The 23,675-nt window shown below is 44.2% G+C and overlaps 1 protein-coding gene across 8 annotated transcripts in view; it reads left to right on the top strand.

Annotated features, from left to right (window-relative positions):
* SULF1 (sulfatase 1) overlaps nucleotides 1-23,675 on the top strand; it is a 162,582-nt gene that overhangs the window by 132,096 nt on the left and 6,811 nt on the right. For 5 of the 8 annotated variants that reach the window (XM_033437540.2, XM_033437541.2, XM_033437542.2 and 2 more), the window contains 8 exons: nucleotides 9,929-10,145; nucleotides 12,402-12,654; nucleotides 14,179-14,275; nucleotides 14,708-14,802; nucleotides 15,116-15,181; nucleotides 16,137-16,309; nucleotides 17,950-18,092; nucleotides 18,187-18,310. In XM_033437540.2, coding sequence (XP_033293431.1) covers nucleotides 9,929-10,145; nucleotides 12,402-12,654; nucleotides 14,179-14,275; nucleotides 14,708-14,802; nucleotides 15,116-15,181; nucleotides 16,137-16,309; nucleotides 17,950-18,092; nucleotides 18,187-18,310 — 1,168 coding nt within the window. Of the gene's footprint in view, nucleotides 1-9,928; nucleotides 10,146-12,401; nucleotides 12,655-14,178; nucleotides 14,276-14,707; nucleotides 14,803-15,115; nucleotides 15,182-16,136; nucleotides 16,310-17,949; nucleotides 18,093-18,186; nucleotides 18,311-20,160; nucleotides 20,195-23,675 lie in introns of all 8 variants that reach the window. The other 3 variants (XM_004274944.3, XM_049700459.1, XM_033437547.2) reach the window with 1 other exon arrangement.

Consider the following 23,675-nt stretch of genomic DNA (forward strand, 5'->3'; position numbering starts at 1 on the left):
GAAGTTCAGTTCTTCTGTGAGTCTTTTTTTTTTTTTTTTTAATTTATCTGACCTCTAGATAACCACACAACTACCCAACATCAATCCAAGGTATCAGACACAGGAAATAAATAGCCCCGTTATTATGAAAATGGCCTCACTCATTATACTCTATTTAAACGGCATCTAGCATATTGAATAGATGTTCATAATGAACTACCTGACCCTCATATGCTCTGAATTTCCTCATGCCTTTTCATACACAGGAATCCCTTTGAAGTGGAAAGAGGTGAGGAGGGAGGTCTCTTGAAGGAAGGGATAAAACCAGGCCTTCATGGCACTCTGGTAAGTCAGTTTTCAAGTGCTTAGTGGAGAAGCTTAGACCTATTCATTATACTTCAATTTGAAGTCTTCAGATCCTTCTTATGGAAGCTCTAAGTATTATTATGATTAAACTCTCAGAATTGTTTTATAGCTCTAAAATGATTTTTATGAGCCAGCCTCAGTAGACTAACTTTACTTCTATTCAGGAGTTGGAAATATTCAGTGTTAAATATATCTCAGGAACATTGGTGATCTTACTATTTCAGCCCTTTAAGTGGCGAGACTTATAACCCTTTGAGAATAAGATACATGGCCTACCTTTCAGTATACAGTTTTGCAAACCTATCCATATGGCTTGCGCTGAAGTTTTCCTACATGTCCTCAAGGACAAATGCAGGATAAACTAGATTATTGGCACAAGCTCTTCACTCATGTGCTGAATGCCAACTATGTTAAAAACTTCACTTTGCTTTTTTACATTAATAGTTTTCTAAACTCGTTTTGCCCCCATGAAATACTTTAATATTTGGCTCCCTGGAATTTTCCTCTGCTGCTTTATTTCTATGTTAATCAGTCTGAATTTGGATCCTTTCACATAAATATATGAGAACTTCTCAAAGAGCAATCTCTTTGAGGAGTGCCTGAATTAATGGAGCAAAGAATTAGACTCTTCCCAATGGTGATTTCTTTCTATAGGTGGCGCTCAAACCATAGCTTTAGAATCTGAGAACTGAGAAAATTTTGAGCCTCTTCAAGGCAGTTATTAAATCTGTAGGTCTAACCTGACATAGCTGTATTCTATAAATCTTTATATTTGGCCTTTTGCTCTTTTATCTGGCTCCACTTTGAAGATTATCTTTTTAGTTACAATATCACTGACTTTTAGAAGAAAAGAAAAAAAGTCCAGAGTAATGAGATTGTTCAGGAACAAGGCGACAGCTAAGACTAGAGCTAACCTGCTTGGGTTTCCTTCCCTTGACATGGGTTTCACACATGGCTTGTGCCCTGCTTCCCTTCCTCTAACCAAAGTGAACGGCCTTCCTTCAAAGGCAGCACCATCATTTTTTGGTTTGACCCTCTATGTGGTGCAGAGGAAAAATCAGCACCATTAGCCCCATTCCCTTCACTCCTCCTCCCCAAAGAAACAGTGCACCTCCCCTCACCAGACCCCCGTGCCTGGTCACCGAAGGATGGTTTGGGGGTCAACGTGGCTGCAGGAAGTGGAGTAAATAGGAAAGAAGAATGTGAAGTTCAAAGGTTTGGCTTAGAATATTGACATCCACTACCTTTCGGTTGCGTGTTCTTGGACAAAAAGCTTAATTTCTCCTGAGTCTTGGGTTTTCTAGCTCAAGGAAGAAACTTGATCTCTGTCTTTGGAGGAGGAAGTGATATTATATATGTAAAGCGCTAGATGAGCTGTAAGGCATGTGCAAGTATTGGATGTTGGGTGTTACTATTGTTCCAGGCCATCTTACCTGTTGTTTTCATTCCTGTGAAGCCAACAGGCAGTTAAAATGGGCCAGGATCCCAGACAGTTGGCATCACTTCACCACGTGAACAAAGCAACCAGCAGGGACTAATTAAGACAGCAGGGACATATGCGTTTGCATTACTTCCATGTTACTGAATTAATACGAGGCTGAACGTGAATTCCCACCACCCTCTCAGCTGGCGTTGCACCCCCAAGCGTATTTACGTACACACTATGCACATACGCACACACACACACATGCACGCATGTATGTACACATGCACCCACTCATGTACAAACTCAACTTCTGTCTGAAGACTTTGGCTCAACAGAGAACAGAGATCAGTGACGCTCAGTTCTGTCTGCACATTAGAATCACCTGGGGAGCTTTCGCAAACACTGACGTACAGCCTCGCTGCAGACCAGTCAGATGAACATGTCTGCAGGTGAGGCCAAGGCATCTGTATTCTTTAACAAAGTTACAAACCACAGACCTGGAATCTGAGAATGTCAAAGTTGGAAGGAGACTTAGAAATCTTCTAGTCGAATGATATTCTTTTCCTAATAAGGAAATTTAGATCCAGAAAACTTACGCCACAAACCCAGTGTCAAAACCTGCATCTCTTCACTTCGTGTTCAATCTTTTCTTGCCCAGAACATGCTGCCTCTGCAAAAATAGAAGACAGTAGATTTTTCTCTTTGAAATTGTAAATGGCATTTGCTACCCTGAGGCCCTCACAGCATCTTGGGTAGCAGTTCTCAACCATGACCGCACATTAGAATCACTTAGGCGGCTTTGGAAATGCCCATGTTCGAATCCCAACCCAGACACATTAAATCAGAATCTCTGAGGATGGGACCCAGGTGGCAGTGGTTTTTCTTTTCAAGCTCTCGGATGACTCCTATGAGCAGGCAAGATGGAGAACCATTCATGTTGGGTGAGCATGATTGGGTTGTCTTTCCTCTTCCAGGTACAGATATTGACTCCTTAAATAGGAGTTACATAAATGAGAAATTCCTGGGCATTCCATTTTGAAGTACGTTTTATATACTCTCTGTCATTTAAGAGGAAAAAGCAACTTGTTTTCTTTTTATAAAGCAAATGTCATATCCTTTTGTAAAGTTGTTGAATTCCAGCACCTTTGTCATTTAGTTTGCCTTTCTACTATGGTACCAGTACAAAATAAAAAATCTGTTGAAATTCTAAAAGGACCCCAGCATCAAGCAAAGTAAGTTAGAATGTAGCACATTGAGTGTAAGCTGGTTTAGCTCCAGGATCTGTGTCGTCATCCTGAAATTACCCCTCTGACCAGAGATCCCTGAGACCCTTTGTGACCAGCTACAGAGCAGGAATAAAAAGACATTTGCCAGTAAGTTCTGGCTAGAATTGTTAGTGTGCCAGAAATGGGCTGCCTGTTTCCAGAAACCCACTGAGCCCTAGTTAAGATCACAGGATGGCTTGTAACCATCCACTGACCCACCTCCCCCTGCCCTGGCTCTTCTGGTTCCAGAGAAGCTGGCCAGAAAGATTGAGCCCCCAGTGCCTTGCTCTGGCTGAACTCTCATTTGCACAGGAGCCCAGCGTGGAAGGCAAGCCTCCTCCTATCTTCAGCCTGCACTGAAGGATGAGTCTGAACAGTTGGGCATCTACCTAGATGTTCGGCTTCTTTGCATTTTTCAAAATACAAATCACAGGGTTAAACATCAAACCGTATTTAATAATGTTCCAAACAAGTCAGAAACAGACAACGTTAAGGACAGACACTTTCTCCATCAACTACATAATGTGGCCCCACCTTGTTTAATTTTTACTCTCATTTCCCAATACGCCCGCCCTGTCTCGTAAACGTAACATTCTCACCTGCATGTAGGTTGTCACCTCTGTCTTCCCAGGTGCCATTCCCTCAACCAAGGCCCACCTGCAGCCTCACACTCTGCCCCAAACCACTCTCCTTTCGTGTTGATGTCCTCATCCATTGGGATTGCATCCTGGGTCCACTGCTTGCTTGGTATGTGACTGTGGGCAAGTTGCTTAACCTAACTCTGCCTCAGTTTCTTCATCTGTAAAATGGGCGTAATAATAGTACCTGCCTCTGGGAGTTACTGTAAAGATTATAGGAGTTAAATATATCAAGCAGCTGGAGTAGTCCTTGGCACATAGCAAGCACTCAGCAAGTACTGGCTATTGATGGTCAGCCAAGGTCAGTTCACCAGTTTTACTTTCCCTCATTCGCAAGAACCATACTTCTTCCAGCATTCCAACACTGACTTTTACAAACGGTTATTCACATTAAAATCTAAAGGAGGAAACATTTTCTCTCTCTTCTGCTTTTCTCTATCCCCTTTCCCCTCCCCAGTCCCATCTTACCCCATCTCAGAGAAAGCAGGAGATAAATCTCAGCACAAGCAACTTTATTTCATATTTGTGAGAAAGTTTGACAATAGCTTGAGTTAGTAGTGATTTGAACAAGGATGCTTGTGTGGGCTTATATTCCCCAGCGTTGAGATGAAAATTCTTTTTTTTAATTGAAGCATAATTGACATATAACATTATATTAGTTTCAGGTGTACAACTTAATGATTCGATATTTGCATATATTGTGACGTGACTGCCACACTAAATCTAGTTACCATCCATCACCGCACAGTTAAAATTTTTTTTTAATTTTTTTTTTATTGTGGTAAAAATCACATAATATAAAACGTACTATTTTAACCATATTTAACTGTACAGTTCAGTGGCACTAAGTACATTCACACTGTTGTACAACTCTCACCATCATCCACCTTCCTAAACTGAAACTCTGTCCCCATGAAACACTGACTCCCCCTCCCCCTCCCCACCCTCCCCCCACCCCTGGTATCTACCAATGTACTTTCTGACTATGAATTTGACTATTCTAGGTACCTCGTATAAGTGGAATCAAACAGTATTTTTCTGCACCTAATGTATATTGGAATGCATTTTTTAAAATTTATTTTTGGCTGCATTGGGTCTTCGTTGCTTTGCACGGGCTTTCTCTAGTTGCAGCGAGCGGGGGCTACTCTTCATTGCGGTGCGCGGGCTTCTCATTGCGGTGGCTTCTCTTGTTGCAGAGCACGGGCTCTAGGCGCGCGGGCTTTAGTAGTTATGGCTCGCGGGCTCTAGAGCACAGGCTCAGTAGTTGTGGCGCACGGGCCTAGTTGCTCCACGGCATGTGGGATCTTCCCGGACCAGGGCTGCATTGGCAGGGGGATTCTTAACCCCTATGCCACCAGGGAAGTCCCTGGAATGCATTTGTAAGGTTAACTTAATATATGTCCTGCAAACAGATGGTACCTTCTTTTTTCCTCCCCCTGTGCTATACAGTAGGCCCTCACCAGCCATCTACTTCATACACAGTAGCGTACATAGGTCAATCCCAAATATTTTTTCCTTGTGATGAGAACTTTTAAGATTTATTCTCTTAGCAACTTTTAAATGTGCAATAGAGTGTTATGAACTGTAGTCACCATGCTGTACATTACACTCCCGGGGATTTATTTATTTTATTACTGGAAATTTGTACCTTTTGACCCCCTTCGCCCATTTTGCCCACCCTCACCCTAGATGAAAATTCCAAACACATGCAGGTAACTGCTTTCCATGATGCTGGCACTGGCTTAAAGGATAATCAGGTTATCAGAAAACTACTGTATTGTGGTTGCATCTCAGAGACTATGATTTGACCCGAATTAGGACCAAATCCATGTAGTAGGACGTATAATAATAGAAAACTAATGTGCGTGTGTGCCTGTGTGTAAAGTTAAGCTTTCATTGCAGTGTATCTTCGAACAAGTTGTAGCCAAAGTTTTTTTCTTCCTCATGAAAATGGGTATAAGTAGGTCTAAATAAGAATACAGAACATTCCTAATCAATCTGAGAAATATATACAGTTCAAAACATAGAAACTGGGCTTCCCTGGTGGCGCAGTGGTTGAGAGTCCGCCTGCCGATGCAGGGGACACGGGTTCGTGCCCCGGTCCGGGAGGATCCCACATGCCGCGGAGCGGCTGCGCCCGTGAGCCATGGCCGCTGGGCCTGCGCGTCCGGAGCCTGTGCTCCGCAACGGGAGAGGCCACAACAGTGAGAGGCCCGCGTACCGCAAAAAAGAAAAAAAAAAAAAAAAAACGTAGAAACTATAATGACGCCGTAGTGGTCACTTCAGGAAAGGGAAGTAACCAAAGTTCTATCACCATCTCCTACTATGCTGAGCATTTTACATGGAGCATTTTACACCTGAAAACTCTTCTAAAAAATAGATATTATGCCCATTGTAAACATGAGTTTCAGACAGGAAAGTAACTTGACCGAAGTCGCACAGTTAGGAGGGTGACGCTCGCAGTCTCCCCACTAAATCCTAATTACTGTATTTAAGACAGTTCACAGCCAGGGAACAGTACTTGCCCAAGGATTGGGTAGCCTTATTAAAGGCCAATTCTAATAGTTGTCCTCTGGATTCGTGGAGTGCATCTTCTCCTCAGAACTCTGAAAACACTCAGCAATTTATTCTCATGACATATCCTTAAAGCCAGGAGGAGCAAGTATTATTTTACCAGATGTGGAATCTGGAAGAACAAAGAGATTCTGCAGTTTGCTCAAGGCCATAGAGTTAGCAGCAAAGGAAGATTAAAACTGAGGTCTTCAGATCCCTAACCCAGTACTTATCTCCATTAAAAATGGCTGCCTCTCATCAAGTTTACATTAGATCAAATTCTTTAAATAATAAACTGTATGTAACAATCATAAGAATAAGAATAATAGCAGCTACCTTTGTTGATGGCCTGCCGTGTGCTAGGTTCTTCCTGTGTGTTATCTCTAGTGCTCAAATGACCCTGCAGAGACTTAGATTGTGGAGCTGAGCTGCCCCAGGCCCCACAGCAATGCGACAGAGCTGAGAATTCAAATCCAGGCTTCTCTGGCTTGAAAGTCCAGACCTTCCCACTAAGCGACATCAATATGGGTATGAAATGCCCCTCCCAAGTCCCAGGCAGCATATAGGTGATATTCACTACTACAAAACCCTACTCCAATAAATGAATTACGGTAGCACTTTAGGTTATTGTGAACATTAAATGAATAAATCTTTACATAAAGCACTCTACACCAGTACCTTCTATCGAGTAAGAGTTTAATAGGTGATGATAATGTGACATTTCTCATTAGGTTGGCTTCCACCCAAGCAGCTGCACACATGATTCCTTGAACCAAAATAGCCAACCTTCTCTTCTTCATCAGGTGTGATTTACCTTAAGTTACATATAATCCGCCAAAAACACTAAGACATAATTGTTCAATGGAGTGACTCAGCGCTGAGCTAACTCCAGGGGACGATTCAGGAGTAAGAGACTTGGTCTTTGCCCTCCATCCCAAGTTTCAGTGTAGTTGGAAAGGCTAAAATGGAATCATAATAACTTTGGAATGATTGAAATAGTTTTATCGAGCGCCTCGCCCACAGTAGATATACAGAAATATTTGTGGAATAAATGTGCGCTAAATTATCAGCACAGACTCAGACGTCAGAGAGGCAGGAGGAGGATTGAGATGGTGTCCCAGAGATAAGAAAAGGAATTTGCAGGAGTGAGTGGTTGGAGAAGATGGGCAAAACCGGATCTGACCATTAACTGATTTACCGATAAAGTCCAAAAACATAGATGAAAGCGAGGCAGCGTGCCGTCTGTATTTCGGGAGGGCGCTGACCTAACGAAGCTCATTTCTGAGGCCGATTCCACGTCGCATTAGCCTCGCCTGAGCTCAGGCTCTCATCTGACTCTGGCAACTCTTCTGCGATGCAAAGTCATCTCATTATTTAGAGCCTGTAAATGGCTTGCCGCGTGTTTCAGAGCAATTCTTTTTTATTTTTTTAACATCTTTATTGGGGTATAATTGCTTTACAACGGTGTGTTAGTTTCTGCTTTATAACAAAGTGAATCAGTTATACATATGCATATGTTCCCATATCTCTTCCCTCTTGCGTCTCCCTCCCTCCCACCCTCCCTGTCCCACCCCTCTAGGTGGTCACAAAGCATGGAGCTGATCTCCCTGTGCTATGCGGCTGCTTCCCACTAGCTATCTGCCTTACGTTTGGTAGTGTATATATATCCATGCAATTCTTTTAAAAGTTCTCTTTCTCCGCCTCCCTCTGTAAACTCTCTAAGTAAGATGACCATTTAGTTGCCACTATTTCCAGGTTTGATTGCTCAGCCACAAAAACTGTCATGATATCGGACACTAAGATGACTGTGGCCAGTGTGTGGTAATTATATTTCATTAAAATTCCTAGTATGCTTGCCGGTGAGAAGGTTTTCAAAGCCTCTAGATAATTACTCTGTCTAATAGGGCCTATGACTTGTTCAGAGAGTCCGTGGTACAGAAAATAATTGGCTTTTTTGTCAGTGACTCCTGTTTCATACAAGAATGTGTGCAGGTATATGTATGTATGTGGTGTTTGTGGGTATATGTGTGTGTGCGTGTGTGTACATGTGCATGCATATATGTATGTCTATTTGAGTTTGTATGATACATCATCCATGCCAAGGACCACGCCAGACCTTACGTGTGGTTAAATTCAACTCTTCAGGAAAGAAACACACTTTCTCTTCATCTCTATCCCATAGGAAATCAACAAGGAATTTGGCTAATGGGAAAATGCAGGTTGTAATCCAAATACACTAAGTCACTAAAAATTTTGCCTATATTTTTGTGTTCTACAGGAATCTACTTGTCCCTTCAGCTCTTACAGGGCAAAAAAAAAAGAAAAAAGAAAAATTTTAATGCATTGTGGTTATAAAACTAAGGAAGGTTTTCTGGGCTTCCCTGGTGGCGCAGTGGTTTGAGAGTCCGCCTGCCGATGCAGGGGACACCGGTTCATGCCCCGGTCCGGGAAGATCCCACATGCCGCGGAGCGGCTGGGCCCGTGAGCCATGGCCGCTGAGCCTGCGCATCCGGAGCCTGTGCTCCGCAACGGGAGAGGCCACAACAGTGAGAGGCCCATGTACCGCAAAAAAAAAAAAAAGAAAGAAAATACATAACTGGCACAACAAATGCATAATTTTACAAATATTATTGCTTTGGCCACAGTTTAGAAATGTGTCTGTTTAAAGAAAAGTATCAATAAAAATTTTACACAGGTGACACTCATACATGGAAGGGAAAAAAAGACACAAGTTTGATAATACATTGTAGCATGTTGTAACAAACACGATCAATTTAAAATAAAAGTCATTGTTCTTCCTATTTGCCAGATTAACATTTTAGGGAGGGAGAAAGGGGAAAATGAAAAGTAAAAGGAAGGTTATTAGATCTTTAAGTCAGTTATAGAGGATCACATGAAATCACCCCCAGGCAAAGCGCTGTTATTGCAGCCAGGTTTGATACTCACGAAACAGGGTGGGGGGCACTGAGACCCGATCCTGGGGCATACTCATCCGGAATTTAGCCTGCAAGCTCTATGGCTGTCTTGAGACAAAGCTCGAACTAGAAAACCCAGGCCCAGATCCTCACGCGTGTCTCCGGGGAGGTGAACCTTTGCCTCTTTAGGGAGCGGCTTGTTCTGCTGGCTGTGCGCTGTTTGTAGAAGGATAAGAAAAAGCACAGAGAAAGCCTGGCACATCTGCTGATGTCTGGGCTGTATGAGCTTCGCCTTGCCCCGTGATGGACTCAGATTAAACTCACCTCTGTCTTCCTCATGTGCCACTCTTCCTGGGCTCGCATTAGAAAATTCAAGGACAGAGAACAAAGCAGCCACGTTTGTTTTTCCAGAAAAAGAAGGGTCTGGTGAAAACAGCCCTGACAGCTGTGCTCTGTGGCTTGGTGAGTTAAGTAAGGGCTTTTACGTGTTTCATTCAAGACTCTGTTTAGACTGGATGCTGAGGATTTATATATCAGTTTTGGGGCTCTGGTGTCATTGAGGTAGCTCTGATTTCCCATGACTTTGTGGTCATCTGTATTTGCCTGCAGTGAAGGAAATACCTAAGAGAACAGGAGTCAACGTAGTCCAGGGTCACTGAAAAGCTGGCCTTTTGTCCTTGGCTCTTTTTAAGGGTGCCGCCAGGGTTCTAAAAACAAAAGCAGCAGTCTTTAATCAGGAACACCTGACTCGGGATGGGTAACTTGCTCTCACGTTGGCTTTTGCAGAAGTGGCGGTGTGTCGAGGACGCGTCTGGCAAGCTTCGGATTCACAAGTGCAAGGGGTCTGGTGACCTGCTTGCCGTCCGGCACAGCACGAGGCCCCTCTTCTCTCGCAGCTTCCACGACAATGACAAAGAGTGCAATTGTGGAGATGCCGGTTATCGGGCCAGCAGAAGCCAGAGAAAGAGTCAGAGGCAGTACCTAAGGAACCAGGGGACCCCGAGTAAGCCATTCGCCGTGACCCTCTCAGTGGCAGCCCAAGGCCTTTGGGAATGGATGTTAGGGAGACAAAAACGTCTTGATCCATCTACATGTTAGATATTATCAATGCACAGGTTTGGGGCTAAAAGCAAATAATAGTTCTGTTTACAATATGAAAGCCGAGGTCATTTGAAATTTTGCTTTGTGAATATTAAGCTTAGGATGAAAATATATTCAGTAAAAGCAGCAGACACAAAACATGCACACTTAAAAAAGAAAGAAAAGAAAAATCCGAGGTTTCAGTGCTTGTGCATTTAACTAATGGGAGAAGCATAAATGCTTTTTTAAACGGCATATCTGTTTTAGGATGATATATGTTTCTAATTCCTCTTATTGACTGGCGGGGTCAAACTAGCCGAATTCAGCATGAGAAGCGGTGCCTAGCATCTTCATAAAAACTCTTCTCAGGCAGCTATCTGATTCCTATGAAGCGGCACCTTCCATAAAAGAGTGAGAGTCTAGTGCCATCTAGTGGCTTAATGTGAAAAGTGACTCATTTCTATGATAACGCCTTTCTGAACTGGTTTTGGAAAGCAGGATACATTAAATTAAATTCCATGCCCAAAACCAGGGAATCAAATCATTCACTAGAGTGCAATGGAAGCTCTTAGAACAGGCTTTTTTATCCTGGCCTTCACAGATGAACTTTATAGGATCATGAGCCTCTAGCATTTTATCCAAAATTTTAAGTATATTCTATGTGTATATATGCACATGTTTCTGGATGTCCGTAACTTTCAACAAAATAGTAAAGAATCAATAACCCCAGAGGCTGAAAATCATTGACTTTGGAGATTTTCCTCCTGAGAGAAAATGCCAGGTTTAATAATTCACACAAAGATTTCAAATGGGAAAACGACAAGGGACAGGACCCCTGACCCTCTCCCTTAACAGAAGCCAGTGTCCAGCTTGGAGGTGGGGGAAGCCTCTTTTCTCTCAAGAAGTTCAGTTGTCGCTCCCCAGGCACTGACCATAAAACACACTGACTTTTCCGTGTGGAGCACAAGCTCAAGAAGTCTGGGGCCACTTTTTCAAGCCACGTGGAGTATTGTGTGTTCAAGAACGGGAGTGAATGCTCTTCTTTTGCGTCATGATGGAATTCATGAGCGCTCTCAGTGATCCAATGCACAGGGGCGTTTCCTCTGAGAGCTGCATCCTGCAGAGAACGAAATGATTCTGATCTCACAGCCCATGTGCTCCCTTTCTTCCTGCTTTCGCAGCGGGCTGGACACATAAGGCCACTGAGTGGCCCCCCCCGGCCCCCCCGCAGAGCCTGAGTGCATCTGATCGGCGGGGAGCAGTGTGTGCATGTTAAAGCTCTTATCTAGCCCACAATGAGCCTTGACAGTGGTCTCTGGTGACCAGAGAGCACACTCATCTCCCCCTGGCGTTACTGTCCATCGGCCAGGCATTTAGTTGGCTGATGAAAGCATTTGCAAAATTTAATTTTTCTTAGAGCGATCTTCTACTATTTGTGCAAATAGAAGGTGTCTGGAGCATTGACCGTTTTGAGAAAGCAGCCCAGTGTCGTGGGGAGACTGTAATCTTTAGAATCTGATAGGTTGTAGTCTGAGATCCCACAACTATTGGCTGCGTCACCTGGCAAAAGTACGTAACATTCAAAGCTTCAGTTTTCTCATCGTAATATAAAGATGGTAACAAATTCATGAGCCTGTTTTGACAATCTGATAGATTTCTTAATGTAAGGATTTATTGTCATAATTCCTGTCTTTCATGATTGTGCATTAGAGATAAGGACGATGGGAATAATATATAGCAAAAGCTCATTATAGTCATTACTATTATTAATAGTTTTATTATTAAAAGCTAATTATAGTCATTACTATTACTAATAGCTTTATCCGAACTGCTTTGTAGTTCACTTTGAAAACTTGATGTAGAAGTTCACAGCCTGCCCTAAGGGGACAGGGTCTTAGAGATCACCTGGATCTACCCCCTCACTTGAGGGATGAAAGGCCTGAGACCCAGAGAAATACACCATCCAGCACACTGCTCTGCACTTGCAAAGCCAGGACCATAGCCCGCCTCTCCCGGTGTGGATTCCCCTGGGCCGGCCACTGCACCATGATGTGCCCCTCAGCAATGCAGTGTGTGCTGCTTGCCCCGTCCCAAAATGCTCACCAAGCCTGGCGATCATCTTCTTCCCTCCTAAACTACACCTGGCCATCCATGTTAACCTGTCTTCCCTTATTTCCAGAGTACAAGCCCAGATTTGTCCATACCCGGCAGACACGCTCCTTGTCAGTCGAATTTGAAGGCGAAATATATGACATAAACCTGGAAGAAGAAGAACTGCAAGTCCTGAGACCACGAAACATTGCCAAGCGTCACGATGAAGGTCGCCAAGGGCCCAGAGGCCGCCAGGCCACCAGCGGCGGTGATGGGGACGCGATGCTGGCTGACAGCGGCAATGCCGTGGGCCTGCCCGCCACTGTCCGAGTGACGCACAAGTAGGAAGGCTTTGTGTTCATGGGGATTGAGTTCAAAGTCATCCCTCCGTATCATACGAGTTTGCCCCTTTACAAAAAGCAGTATCACTCAGCAGCACGGTGTTCCCAGAGCTGGCCGATGTGATACATACCTGGGGGTTCAAGAAGCAACAAGGGGTCCAAACAGTCATAGATTTGGACGTTTGCTTTGGGTCAGTTTCACATGAAGGCTGATCAGCTGGGCGTTTAGCCAGCGTGATGCCGTCACATCTTGACTCAGCAGGAGTGGAGTTCTGCCCTGAAGCACTTACCTTTGTGGAGTCTAGAAAACACATGGAAAACATTACCGGGGCTGGAAGGGCTCTCGGTGCTGCACGGGCACTGCGGCTCAGAGCAGTTACAGTGTTAGGCTCTCAGAAATGAAACGCAGCCCAAGGGAGGACTCTGGGTCCCGGAGAAGCTTCCAGAAAGATGGCGTGGGTTGAGGATGGATATGAGATGCAGAAACACCTGACCTCTCCAGATCCCAGAGAGTCACAGAGATGGGGAGGGAGGAGATTCCCCTCGGCTTTAACCGACTGCCCTGGGTCTTCAGTTCCTTCCAAAATCTGTGTGCTCTCTTGATAGAGAAATCTTTTCTTTCTGAATTTATTAGCTAGATCTTTGTTTTCTCTTTCATTTCATCACTTTAGGGAGGTGGGGTGCTGTGAGCCCTGCCAACATCTTTATCTCTGGGACGGGTCTCCTGGTGCCCGCAGTGGTTATGGTTCCAGAGGCTAAAAGATTGAGACCCGGGTTTGTTTCTCATTCAGTGTTGATTTGCTCCCCCATCCCACCTGCTGTCCATCCCTGGGGCTGCTTCTTTGCTTCAAACTTAATGGGACACCTCAGGCAGGCTCTTTGTAACAGAATGAGTGGGATGAATAACCACCTTCTATCTCTGTATTTCTTCGCATCAACCATTTCCGTTACAACTGTGAGAACATTTTTTTTCCTACAGTATTTGGTGGGGCTTTCAAAAATGGAGTTTTTTTGGGGGGGGTGATATTTGTTCATGGGGGCGTGAATACTGAATGTTGCCTTGATCTTTGTGATGAATGACGTCTCTCTGATACCATCCTCTGTCCTCACCAGTAGCCAGGAAACATTCCCACTTATCCTTGTCTGTAGTTCAGCTCCAGGTAACTGCTTGCATCCAGATTAAACAGTTAGAGCAGCGGTCCCCAACCTTTCTGGCACCAGGAACCGGTTTCATGGAAGACAATTTTCCTACATGGGCGGGGAGGGAGCAGGGGATGGTCTAGGCGGTGTTGCGAGCGATGGGAAGAGATGGGGAGAGGCAGATGAAGCTTCACTCTCTTGCCCACCATGCACCTCCTGCTGTGCCACCCAGATGCTGAGAGGCCGCGGACCACTACTGGTCCATGGCCTGGGGGTTGGGGACCTCTGGTGTAGAGGATAATGAAGTTCCCTTGGCTACTTTTAATTGCTTTTTAATATTAGAATAGAAACCTGTTTCTAATGTTGTTTGCTTGGTTTTTGCAGATGCTTTATTCTTCCAAATGATACAATCCATTGTGAGAGAGAACTTTATCAATCAGCCAGAGCCTGGAAGGACCACAAGGCGTACATTGATAAAGAGGTGAGCCATGGCCGTGTAATTGGAAGGTCTATTCCAAAAGCGCACTCCACTTGCCAGCCCTGCTGTGCACACTCATCTTTTTTATAATTATGTGAAGAGTAGAAGAACAAGCTGCTTCTGCTTCTCCAGCGATACCGTGATATTCCTGACTGAAAACAAAATAGAAGGTGAAAAAAGTGTGACCTCTTGAAATCTCTGTGAGCAAAATGATTCAATTATAAAAGAGGCAGCTGTTAATGTTTATTATAACACATCGGTTGGAATATAGAGGTAGACATATTCTATGCCCAGCTTGTTTCCAAATTAATTATCACCTCAGATGAAGAGCTGTAATTGTGCAGCTGTAAACACGGAAAATGGGGTGGAAAGAAAGATGCTTTGTGTAGAAAATGTTGATCTTAAAATGCCGCGGTTGACATGCGTGTTTTCCAGATTGAGGTTTTGCAAGATAAAATTAAGAATTTAAGAGAGGTGAGAGGACATCTAAAGAGAAGGAAACCTGAGGAGTGTGGCTGCAATAAACAGAGGTGTGTGCGTGTCCATCCGTGGTCTCATTTTCACACAAGCTGCAGTGATGCACAGTAGGCTTGTTTCTCTCTTTTACCAATAGAAAGCTTAATAAATTGATATCATATATTGTAATGATCTAAACCATGTATGTCAAATTAAACACGTCATAAACCTAAGCAGAAGCTTTTAAAAAAAAGTCCCATTTACTTAAAAGATTGTTACATACAACGAAATAACTGCCTACCTTGTATTTTTCTTCCATTTTATAAATCAACTGTTTGATCAAATGCACAATTATGAAGACTCATTTTTCAACCTTCTTGCCTGCAGCTATTACAACAAAGAGAAAGGCGTGAAAAAGCAAGAGAAATTAAAGAGCCACCTTCACCCATTCAAGTAAGTAACTGTTTTTGCCACATTTGCTGGGAGTGAAGGACGTTTTGCAGGGCCTTTCTGAAAGGCTGCTGGGGCTCCTGTGTTCCAAGTGGTGCTGCTTAAGAAAAGTAGATGCAACTGGGAGGGCATTAGCTCAAGAAGTTGAAAACAAGCCCACGTCTTGCTAAGGGACCATGGCAATCGATGTTTTTGGAATCCCAGGAGGGGGCATCATTTGAAGTTCTGCTCTAATTGCGGGTGTGCTCTCTGCTGGTGTATCGGCTGGTATCTAGATTGTACTCCATGCACTGCTTTCTGTGGACAGTGATTAGGAGAGGTGGACTCGCTGAATTAGGTCTGTGTGTTCTGCAGAGCAGCATGCAATTGCGTTGAATTCTATAAGTTGGAAGAAAAAGACATCTTTTTAAAATAATCGTAAAATGTGCGTGTAAAGGGAATTTAATATTTGAGCCTCAACAAAATTTGAGCCCTTCATGGAAAGATCAAGATAATAAAAAAAAATTTTTTTTAACTCTTTCCAAACCTATTTTGTACGATTTGTCAAGAGAATTTTAGAAACCTAATTCAAGTCATCTAATCCGACCAATCATTGACTTCATGGCTGATAGATACCGGGCCACCAGGAAGTTAAGCCACTTGCCCAAAGGGCATGGCCAACAGGATCTACTGATTCACATTGACATTTATTTCCATCAATGTTTGCATGTCAATAGGAGGAAAATGTCAATCCTGTTAAGATTCAGTAAAATTCTAAGAGCGTTGCCACTTCATGAGTTTGTCTTCAATATTGCTGCTTATATTTTGGGTTTCGAGGCCCTCTGAAAAAGTAAGGCCATCTATTATTGTGTGTCTACTATCTTGTGCCTAAATATGTGTGTGCGGTTCATAGCAACAATCCTATTTTTACTTGAGAAAGTGCTTTCTGATCATTAAAAAGTCCCTTATATTGGAATAGAGAAGCCGCTCAAGAAGTAGACAGCAAACTGCAGCTTTTCAAGGAGAACCGCAGGAGGAAGAAAGAGAGGAAGGAGAAGAAACGGCAGCGGAAGGGTGAGGAGTGCAGCCTTCCTGGCCTCACCTGCTTCACGCATGACAACAACCACTGGCAGACGGCGCCGTTCTGGAACCGTGAGTTGCCCCATCTAACTGCCGCTTCCTGCCACCATCCCGACAGCCAGCAGCTCGTGCCCAGTCACTTAGACTAGGAATTCAGCAGCTTGAAACCAGGAATCTAGAAAGATTCTAGATGAAAGCATCATATCATTGTCTATACTGACAACTAGAATCATTTTGCCCAAAGTTACATTTTTCTTTAGAAATTTTTATTTTGACGTTTTGTTTGAAAATGCCCAGCTCTCCGTGGGTTTTTCTCCTGACGATATTTCACAGAGTACCCAGCCCCTGACAGACTTCCGGCCCAGCAAGACTGCTTTGCCACTAAGTAACTAAATCAATGGATGAACGATTTTGTCCCAAATATATTTCATTTCTGCTTTATTTCAAGTGCATGGAGACTTGCACTTGAAGTCCAGGTCAGTGTTTCTCAAACTGGGATTTGGAGACTCCCAGGAAACCAGAGACCGTCCTTGGGGAGACCTAGGGCCTCTTTGTGATCATTTTTGTTTCTCTTTCCGTTTTGGTGTATCTTGATTTCAGGGTCTATGTTTGCAGTTATGTTTACATAATGTTTACATACTCGAGGCTGAGTGAACTCTTAAAGGCCTAGCTTTAACTTTGAACGTGGGGATCTGAGGGTCACAGAGCTTGCTGGCGATCTGTTCTCCATCAGGCTCTGGGCCGAGCACGGGAGACACACGATGAGCGAGACACACCTCCTTCTCTGCCCTCAAGACACTTATATTCCAAGAGCGGTAAAGAAAGAAAGTAAATGAAATCAATAAAATAATTACAAGTTGTAATAATGCTGTGAAGGAAACAGTGATCAAAGTTTTTAAAAGCGTCCCTTTTAGAGAGGGTAGGGATAAAGGGCCTTTCTGAAGAGGTGAAATTGAAGCTGAAACCTGAGGCGTGGAGAGAAGGAATCATGTGAACAGGGGTTGGGGGTGCAGCACCCCAGGCAGAGGGAGTAGCAGAAGCTTCCATTGGACCTCTCTTTCCCGTACTTTCTACAAGTTAACCAGTGGACCTCTGCGTGGTACAAAAGATGTTCATGGTAACAGTCCATCTCATGTTCAAGTGTTGTAGAGAGTCTGCAAGGTCACAAATTTTGGCCTCCTTAAATCCACTGAGCTGCACTCAAGCCTCCTCCAAACCCATCCACGCTGCAGAATCCCCTCTCTTTCCAGGCACCATTTGTGACACGCGACCATCTGACATTCAGAGCAAGCTAAGGCACTGGGTCCCTCTTTTTATTAAATAACCATTTTTTTCCCTCTTTTAAAAAAATTAAAACAACCATCAGTAGGAGTTCCGATACTTTCCTCCCCGTTCTCTACTCAGTCACCCTGTTTTGGAGACAGTGCCCCACAGAGCTAAGGGGACAGCAAACGAAAGAGCCTGAAACTTCACCTTTGCCCTCAGCCTATCATCACCCTCCTAGGTTGCCATTGTTGTTTTGCATCTTCACCTAATCTCACAGCAAATTTGTATAGAGAGGGGGAGAAATGTAGTTGTTTTTAACGTCTACACGCACAGTATTTGCAAGAAAGAAAATGTGAACTTCGAAATGTAAAGACAGGGAACGCTGGCATGGCTGGGCTCCTGGGTTTTCTCATTCTTTTCGTTTTGTTTTTCTTTCTTACCGACAGTGGGCTCTTTCTGTGCTTGCACAAGTTCTAACAATAACACCTACTGGTGTTTGCGGACAGTTAACGACACGCATAATTTTCTCTTCTGTGAGTTCGCCACTGGCTTTTTGGAGTATTTTGATATGAATACTGATCCTTATCAGGTAAGTCAATAGGTTTTCATTTTATGAAGCTTATTGAAAATGGAATAAGCAGAACGTGAGCTTAAAGATACTGTCCTGGCCGCTTCATCCACAGCTCACAAATACCGTGCACACAATAGAGCGGGGCGTTTTGAATCAGCTACACATGCAGCTGATGGAGCTCAGGAGCTGTCAAGGGTATAAGCAGTGCAACCCAAGACCTAAGGGCCTAGAAGTTGGTAAGGAAAAAAAATTTTTTTTTGTCCCATGGTACCTGGAAAATTCTTTCTGTTGTCAAGTTTTCTGCCTTTGAAACATGTAGTTGGGGATAGAAGACATAGAAACGTCTAGTTTGGGATCCTTACAGGGGAAACTTGCCAGGCAATTCCAAACATATTTTGTTCTCTAATTTAGCTTTGGTGCACTAATGAAAAATTTAATACCCCCGAAGATTTGGGGAGTGTTTCATTCCATCTCTCCCAAAGATCCATTCTCTTAGTAAACCTGATGGAATTCAGGTTTACTGATGGAAGCATCCGCTGGAAAACGGGATGAAAGTATTGGGGGGTTCTTTGTTATGGACGTCAACAGTCATAAGATACACTCTAGGTCAACCAGGATATCCTATTTTTTTTAAGAGAATTGGGATGGAAACACACAATGCCCTATTTCTGCTTCTCAGAGTTTGGAACTCCCCCAGTTGGATCCCTGCCCATGACACATTGAATTAGATTTCTTCTGCAAGTATTTCCCATCTGAAACTAGAGATGTTTGAGCACAACGTGGTCTTGAGATCTGAAAGTATAAGAGGGCCTGTATGGAATCAGCCAGATGTTCCCTCCCTGGTCTGCAATGTTAAACTCATTTCTCCTTTGGCTCATGGAGATGCAGTTCTTTTCAGGGTCCGTCCCAGCTCTTTCCTGGTTAATAAGAATACTTATTTTCTCATAATTCCTGTGGAAATGTCAATGTCAGCTGTCCATAGGAGGAAGGAGAAAGAGCTGAGGCTGACCAAGGGCACAGCATGCCAACCCCAAAAGGGTGAAGAGCCAGACCCAAAGGCAGTGGGGAGCAATTTGCAAAAACCCTCTGTTGGGCAGCTGAGTTTTCTCAGTGCCCTTAAGGGCCTGTGTCTCTGTGGGTCCCCTGCAGAACCAGCAATAAAGGTAAGCAGCTCCCCAGGCCATGAGCCTTGATGGGGGACTCGGGGTGGGGGGGGCAGTGGCGCATCCTGAAATGATCAGCATCGTCACCTGCCATTTCCACCATTATAGGGTCCTCACGGCATTCAAGCTGTGAACCCCAGAGGAAAGTCTAAATCCTGTGGGCGGTCCCATCACAGCTGTCAGTCACCACCCCTCAGTTAAAACCTTATTGGAATTCATTGCCAGCCAGAAGAGTCCAGCCAGGTCTTTTGGTCACTGACTCCACTCAGCTTAAATCTTTTCAGATATCCTGCTTATCTGTTGACCTTTTCCTCAAATTTTACCCCCCAAAAAGCCCCCTAAGGCCTGGAAATTGAAACAAGTATTAGAGGCACTAGAAATATTACACCCGGATATTTCTCCCCTGAAGAACATAGCACTCCTACTGGTGATGACATAGCAGCTCCACTTAGTGAAACCTGATAGAGTCTCTAAGTGGTGAACGACACGCCAGGCGGAGCCTCTTGTTACCGTTACGCTTCAAGTAGTCCTGTCCACCTTCTAGACGCTTCCTGAGGGAGATGATTATTGGCCCTTTTTTCCAAGTGTTTTGTCTAAAATAACCAAAAGTTAACTATTCCTGAGACTTACATGGACTTTGGGAAGTACCGTTTTATCGCTTTGAAATGGGCTTTCCTATCTCACCCTCACCCATTTTTCATGTGAAGTCTGATACGTTTTATCTTAAACCTTTTTATTTATAGCTTTCCATCCTCATTTTGAACCTGTCTAATAGAAAAGCTCTGTTGGACTCCGGCACTGTCTGTATTTCACACGATATATTTCTTTCTAGGGTTTAGATGTTGTGCGTGGAACATGACACAGTGGGTGGTTTTATGAGTTGTAAAGCTAACATAAATTACTCTTATATTTTCCTATATCAGGAAATAAAGATGGAGGAAGCTATGACCTGCACAGGTATTCACACTTTTTTATTCTCCCCGGCAGCTTCTTTCCCAGTCATTGCATGATTCAGCCACTTTAACTCATTTCTGTTTCTCACCTTGTCGCACAGAGCGTAGCTTGGGGTGCATGCATGTTCTAACAGCTTTCTCCACCGTCTTGTGTCACTGGGGACAGACCTGTCATTTTGCTTTTAAATCAACTCATGGTCACAACAAGATGTCTCTCAGAGCATTCGCTCAGTCCCGTGCTTGATGGTGCTTTTAAGCACGGAATGATGTGAAGAGGGAGAAAACAGAATGACCTTCGGGAGCCCTGGGAGGAAGGGGGGAGAATGACTTTCCTGGTGGTGCTTACACGTTGATTTGGTGAAGAGGCTTCACAGAAATGAGGTAGCGATTTTATGAACTATGAAGTCAAAATCACGAAAGGCGTCACGGGAATTTTAAGAGCACGCTAGAGCCGAAATTGGAGCAAAGAGAAGGCGTTTCCTTGTTCACAGTCTTTAATTAACTTTGGTGGTGAAAGCAGCGGTGATGGGGCTCAGAAGCTTTGCCGGGTGGTGGTGAGTGAATAGGAAGCGTGGGAGTCGGGGTCAGGGTATCTGGAATCAAGTCTCGCAGAAAGGCCCCAGCACAGCCTGGAGACAATAGTGCCTGACACATGAAAGCTTGACGAACGGCCCTCAGCCCAGCCCTCTTATCCCCTCCAGCCCCCCATCCATCACGCTTACCTCCCTGTGCTCCGGGGTCGGGGAGGGGGACCCAGAACGCCTGGCGGCCGTGGCAGCCCTTGCACAGAAACTTCTACTCCAAGCTTAGACTTCAGGCAGGTCTGTCAGAAACATGCCGTGTGGGGCAGGAGGGGTCTGTCCTTACCACTTTACTGAGGGGAAACTGAGGCACGGGTGTGTCACTGCTTTAGTTCACGAATCCTCTTGGGAGAAACACTTTCATCAAAGGAACATGGACCTCACTGGTGTCACCCATCTTGATACTGTCTCAAAGAAATAGAATACTATCGCCTGTCCGGGGCACCCTGGTGGCCCCCCTGCCCCTCCTCCAGCCTCCTGAGCTGTGGTCTCCGGTTCCTCCTTTCAGAGGGCAGTTCATTGGTCCCATGAGAAGCTGAATGATGGCGGGGAAGGTGTAAGCAAACAGGACAGAGAAAGCTGGACTTTTGAGGATCCTTGATAACGGTCTCTCTAGCTCTTCTTTTTCTCTCCCCTCTTGTCTTTCTCCTTTCCTTTCCTCACTCTGCCTCCGCACCCACCCTGCGTACCCCGCACCAGCACACGTAAGACAGAGCAGGACAGCCCCCTCTTACGCGGGTCTCCCCCAGGCTGTGGGCTGACGAGGTAACATCTCACACCCCAGGACTGATCTACCTGCTTCCCGGGGGTCCCGTGAAGACATTTCTGAAGTGGGGCATTTTCAGTGGACCTCACACTAGATACTGACTTAAGTTATTTTATGATGCACTCAGTTCTACAGCTGCGGGATTTTCCGTCTGGCCCTCTTTTATTTCTGTCATGACAGAGGGAAAAGGGTATTAACAGGTTACTTAAGACACAAGTCTGGTCAGAGCTGAGGAAGAGAGTTCTTCCTCACCGAGCCATCCTTGGACAGCTTTGAGATGAAGAATGGCTCACTGCACTCCAGTCATGAGTAAAGGGCAGGATCTGGGACTCCCCCTACCCTGATCCCTGTCGCCACCATCACTAAAGGGGGCCAAATGCATCATTTCTGGGGTCGTTTGGGCAAACCCTTGGTAGCTTTAGTTGTTGAGGTCATGGTGTCCCTTCCCTGGTAACGTGGCCAGTGAACGTGTGTGTGCAGGGTAACCTCGTGTTACCTGTTTTGGTTTGTTTTTTCTTCTAAATTCCTTACCAATGGACAAATCTAAGGATCCTTTTTAACTCAGAATGACTGGCGTTTTCAGACTCCACCACTTCATAATCCATGAGGCAAACTACCTTTCAGCTGCCATCCACATCGTAGGCAGGAAATGACGAAACAGGAGGGCATCGACCTGTCAGACCTGGGCTCTCACTGGACACCCAAAGGCAGTGCTTGATGTGCTCCCCCCGTCTACTGCATCCTGTTGGATTGAAAGGCAACAGATGTGGAAAGGCCGAAAAAACTGCCGTCCCAGTTTACCAGCCCGCAGCCCTCCCGTGACGGCACTGCTAATGGGTTTTTGGAAGCTTCGATTCTTTAAGATTTTTATTTATTTATTTATTTTAGGAAACTAATTAAAATGCATTTTGAATCATGCAATTTGATTACAAAAGCCTTTGAGAAAAACGAGAACAATCACACCTGAAGAATTTGGAATTTGAAAATTCAAGAATATTTTAGAAAATGTACTTTGTACGAGACTGACTACAGAAGAGTTTGTAAACTGCCTTCAGTTTTGTGAATTTTCGAAAATTAATCCTTAGGCTTATTTAGAAGGTCTTTTAAAAGCCAGTCTGTTCCCTGTTCAATTTCCTTTTTTTTTTTTTTTTTTTTGGCGTGGGAGGTCCATGAGGCAGGGCAGCTGAAATGCTTTGCTTATTCCCACTGGTCACTTTCCCGGTTAGGACAAGCTCAGAGTAGGGACACAGCTCAGTAAAGTGGCCCCCATTCTACTCAGGAAATAATTGCTGGCTTGAGTTGAAAGTAATAAGTTCTGTGTTGCAAAATAGAATCAGATCCACAGGTTGATGGGGCGTTTATTTTTCCCATTGCCTGTGAGAGCAGATGCCGCTACCCTTTGATGAGCTGCTGGCGGTCACGGTCACTTCTTGGCCGCCTAAGGCTGGCATGGCTGCTTCCTGCCCCTTTTGTCCCACGCCCTGCAGGGCAGCAGGCCACGCCGTGCCCACCCTCAGCGACCATGCTTCTGTCCACATTGCTTTTGCTTGTTTGTTTTTTCCAAATGTAAAGTCGACTTTTTCTTTTTTTGAAGTATAGTTGGTTTACGATGCTGTGTTAGTTTCTGGTGTACAGCAAAGTGTTTCAGTTTTATGCATGTATATACCTATATTCTTTTTCAGATTCTTTTCCCATATAGGTTATTACAGAATATTAAGTAGAGTCCCCTGTGCTACACAGTAGGCCCTGTTGATTATTTTATATATAGTAGTGTGTTTCTGTTAATTCCATACTCCTAATTTATCCCTCCCCTCCGTCTTTCCCATTTGGTAACCATAAGTTTGTTTTCTACGTCTGTGAGTCTGTTTCTGTTTTGTAAACAAGTTCATTTGTATCTTTTTTAGATTTCACATATAAGTGATATCTTATGGTATTTGACTTTCTCTATCTGACTTACTTCACTTAGTATGATAATCTCTAGGTCCATCCATGTTGCTGCAAATGGCACTATTTCATTCCTTTTTATGGCTGAGTAGTATTCCATTGTATATATGTACCGTATCTTCTTTATCCATTCCTCTGTCGATGGACATTTAGGTTGCTTCCATGTCTTGGCTATTGTAAATAGTGTTGCTATG

Source organism: Orcinus orca, chromosome 17 (genome assembly GCF_937001465.1).
Source record: "Orcinus orca chromosome 17, mOrcOrc1.1, whole genome shotgun sequence".
Classification (NCBI taxonomy): domain Eukaryota; kingdom Metazoa; phylum Chordata; class Mammalia; order Artiodactyla; family Delphinidae; genus Orcinus; species Orcinus orca.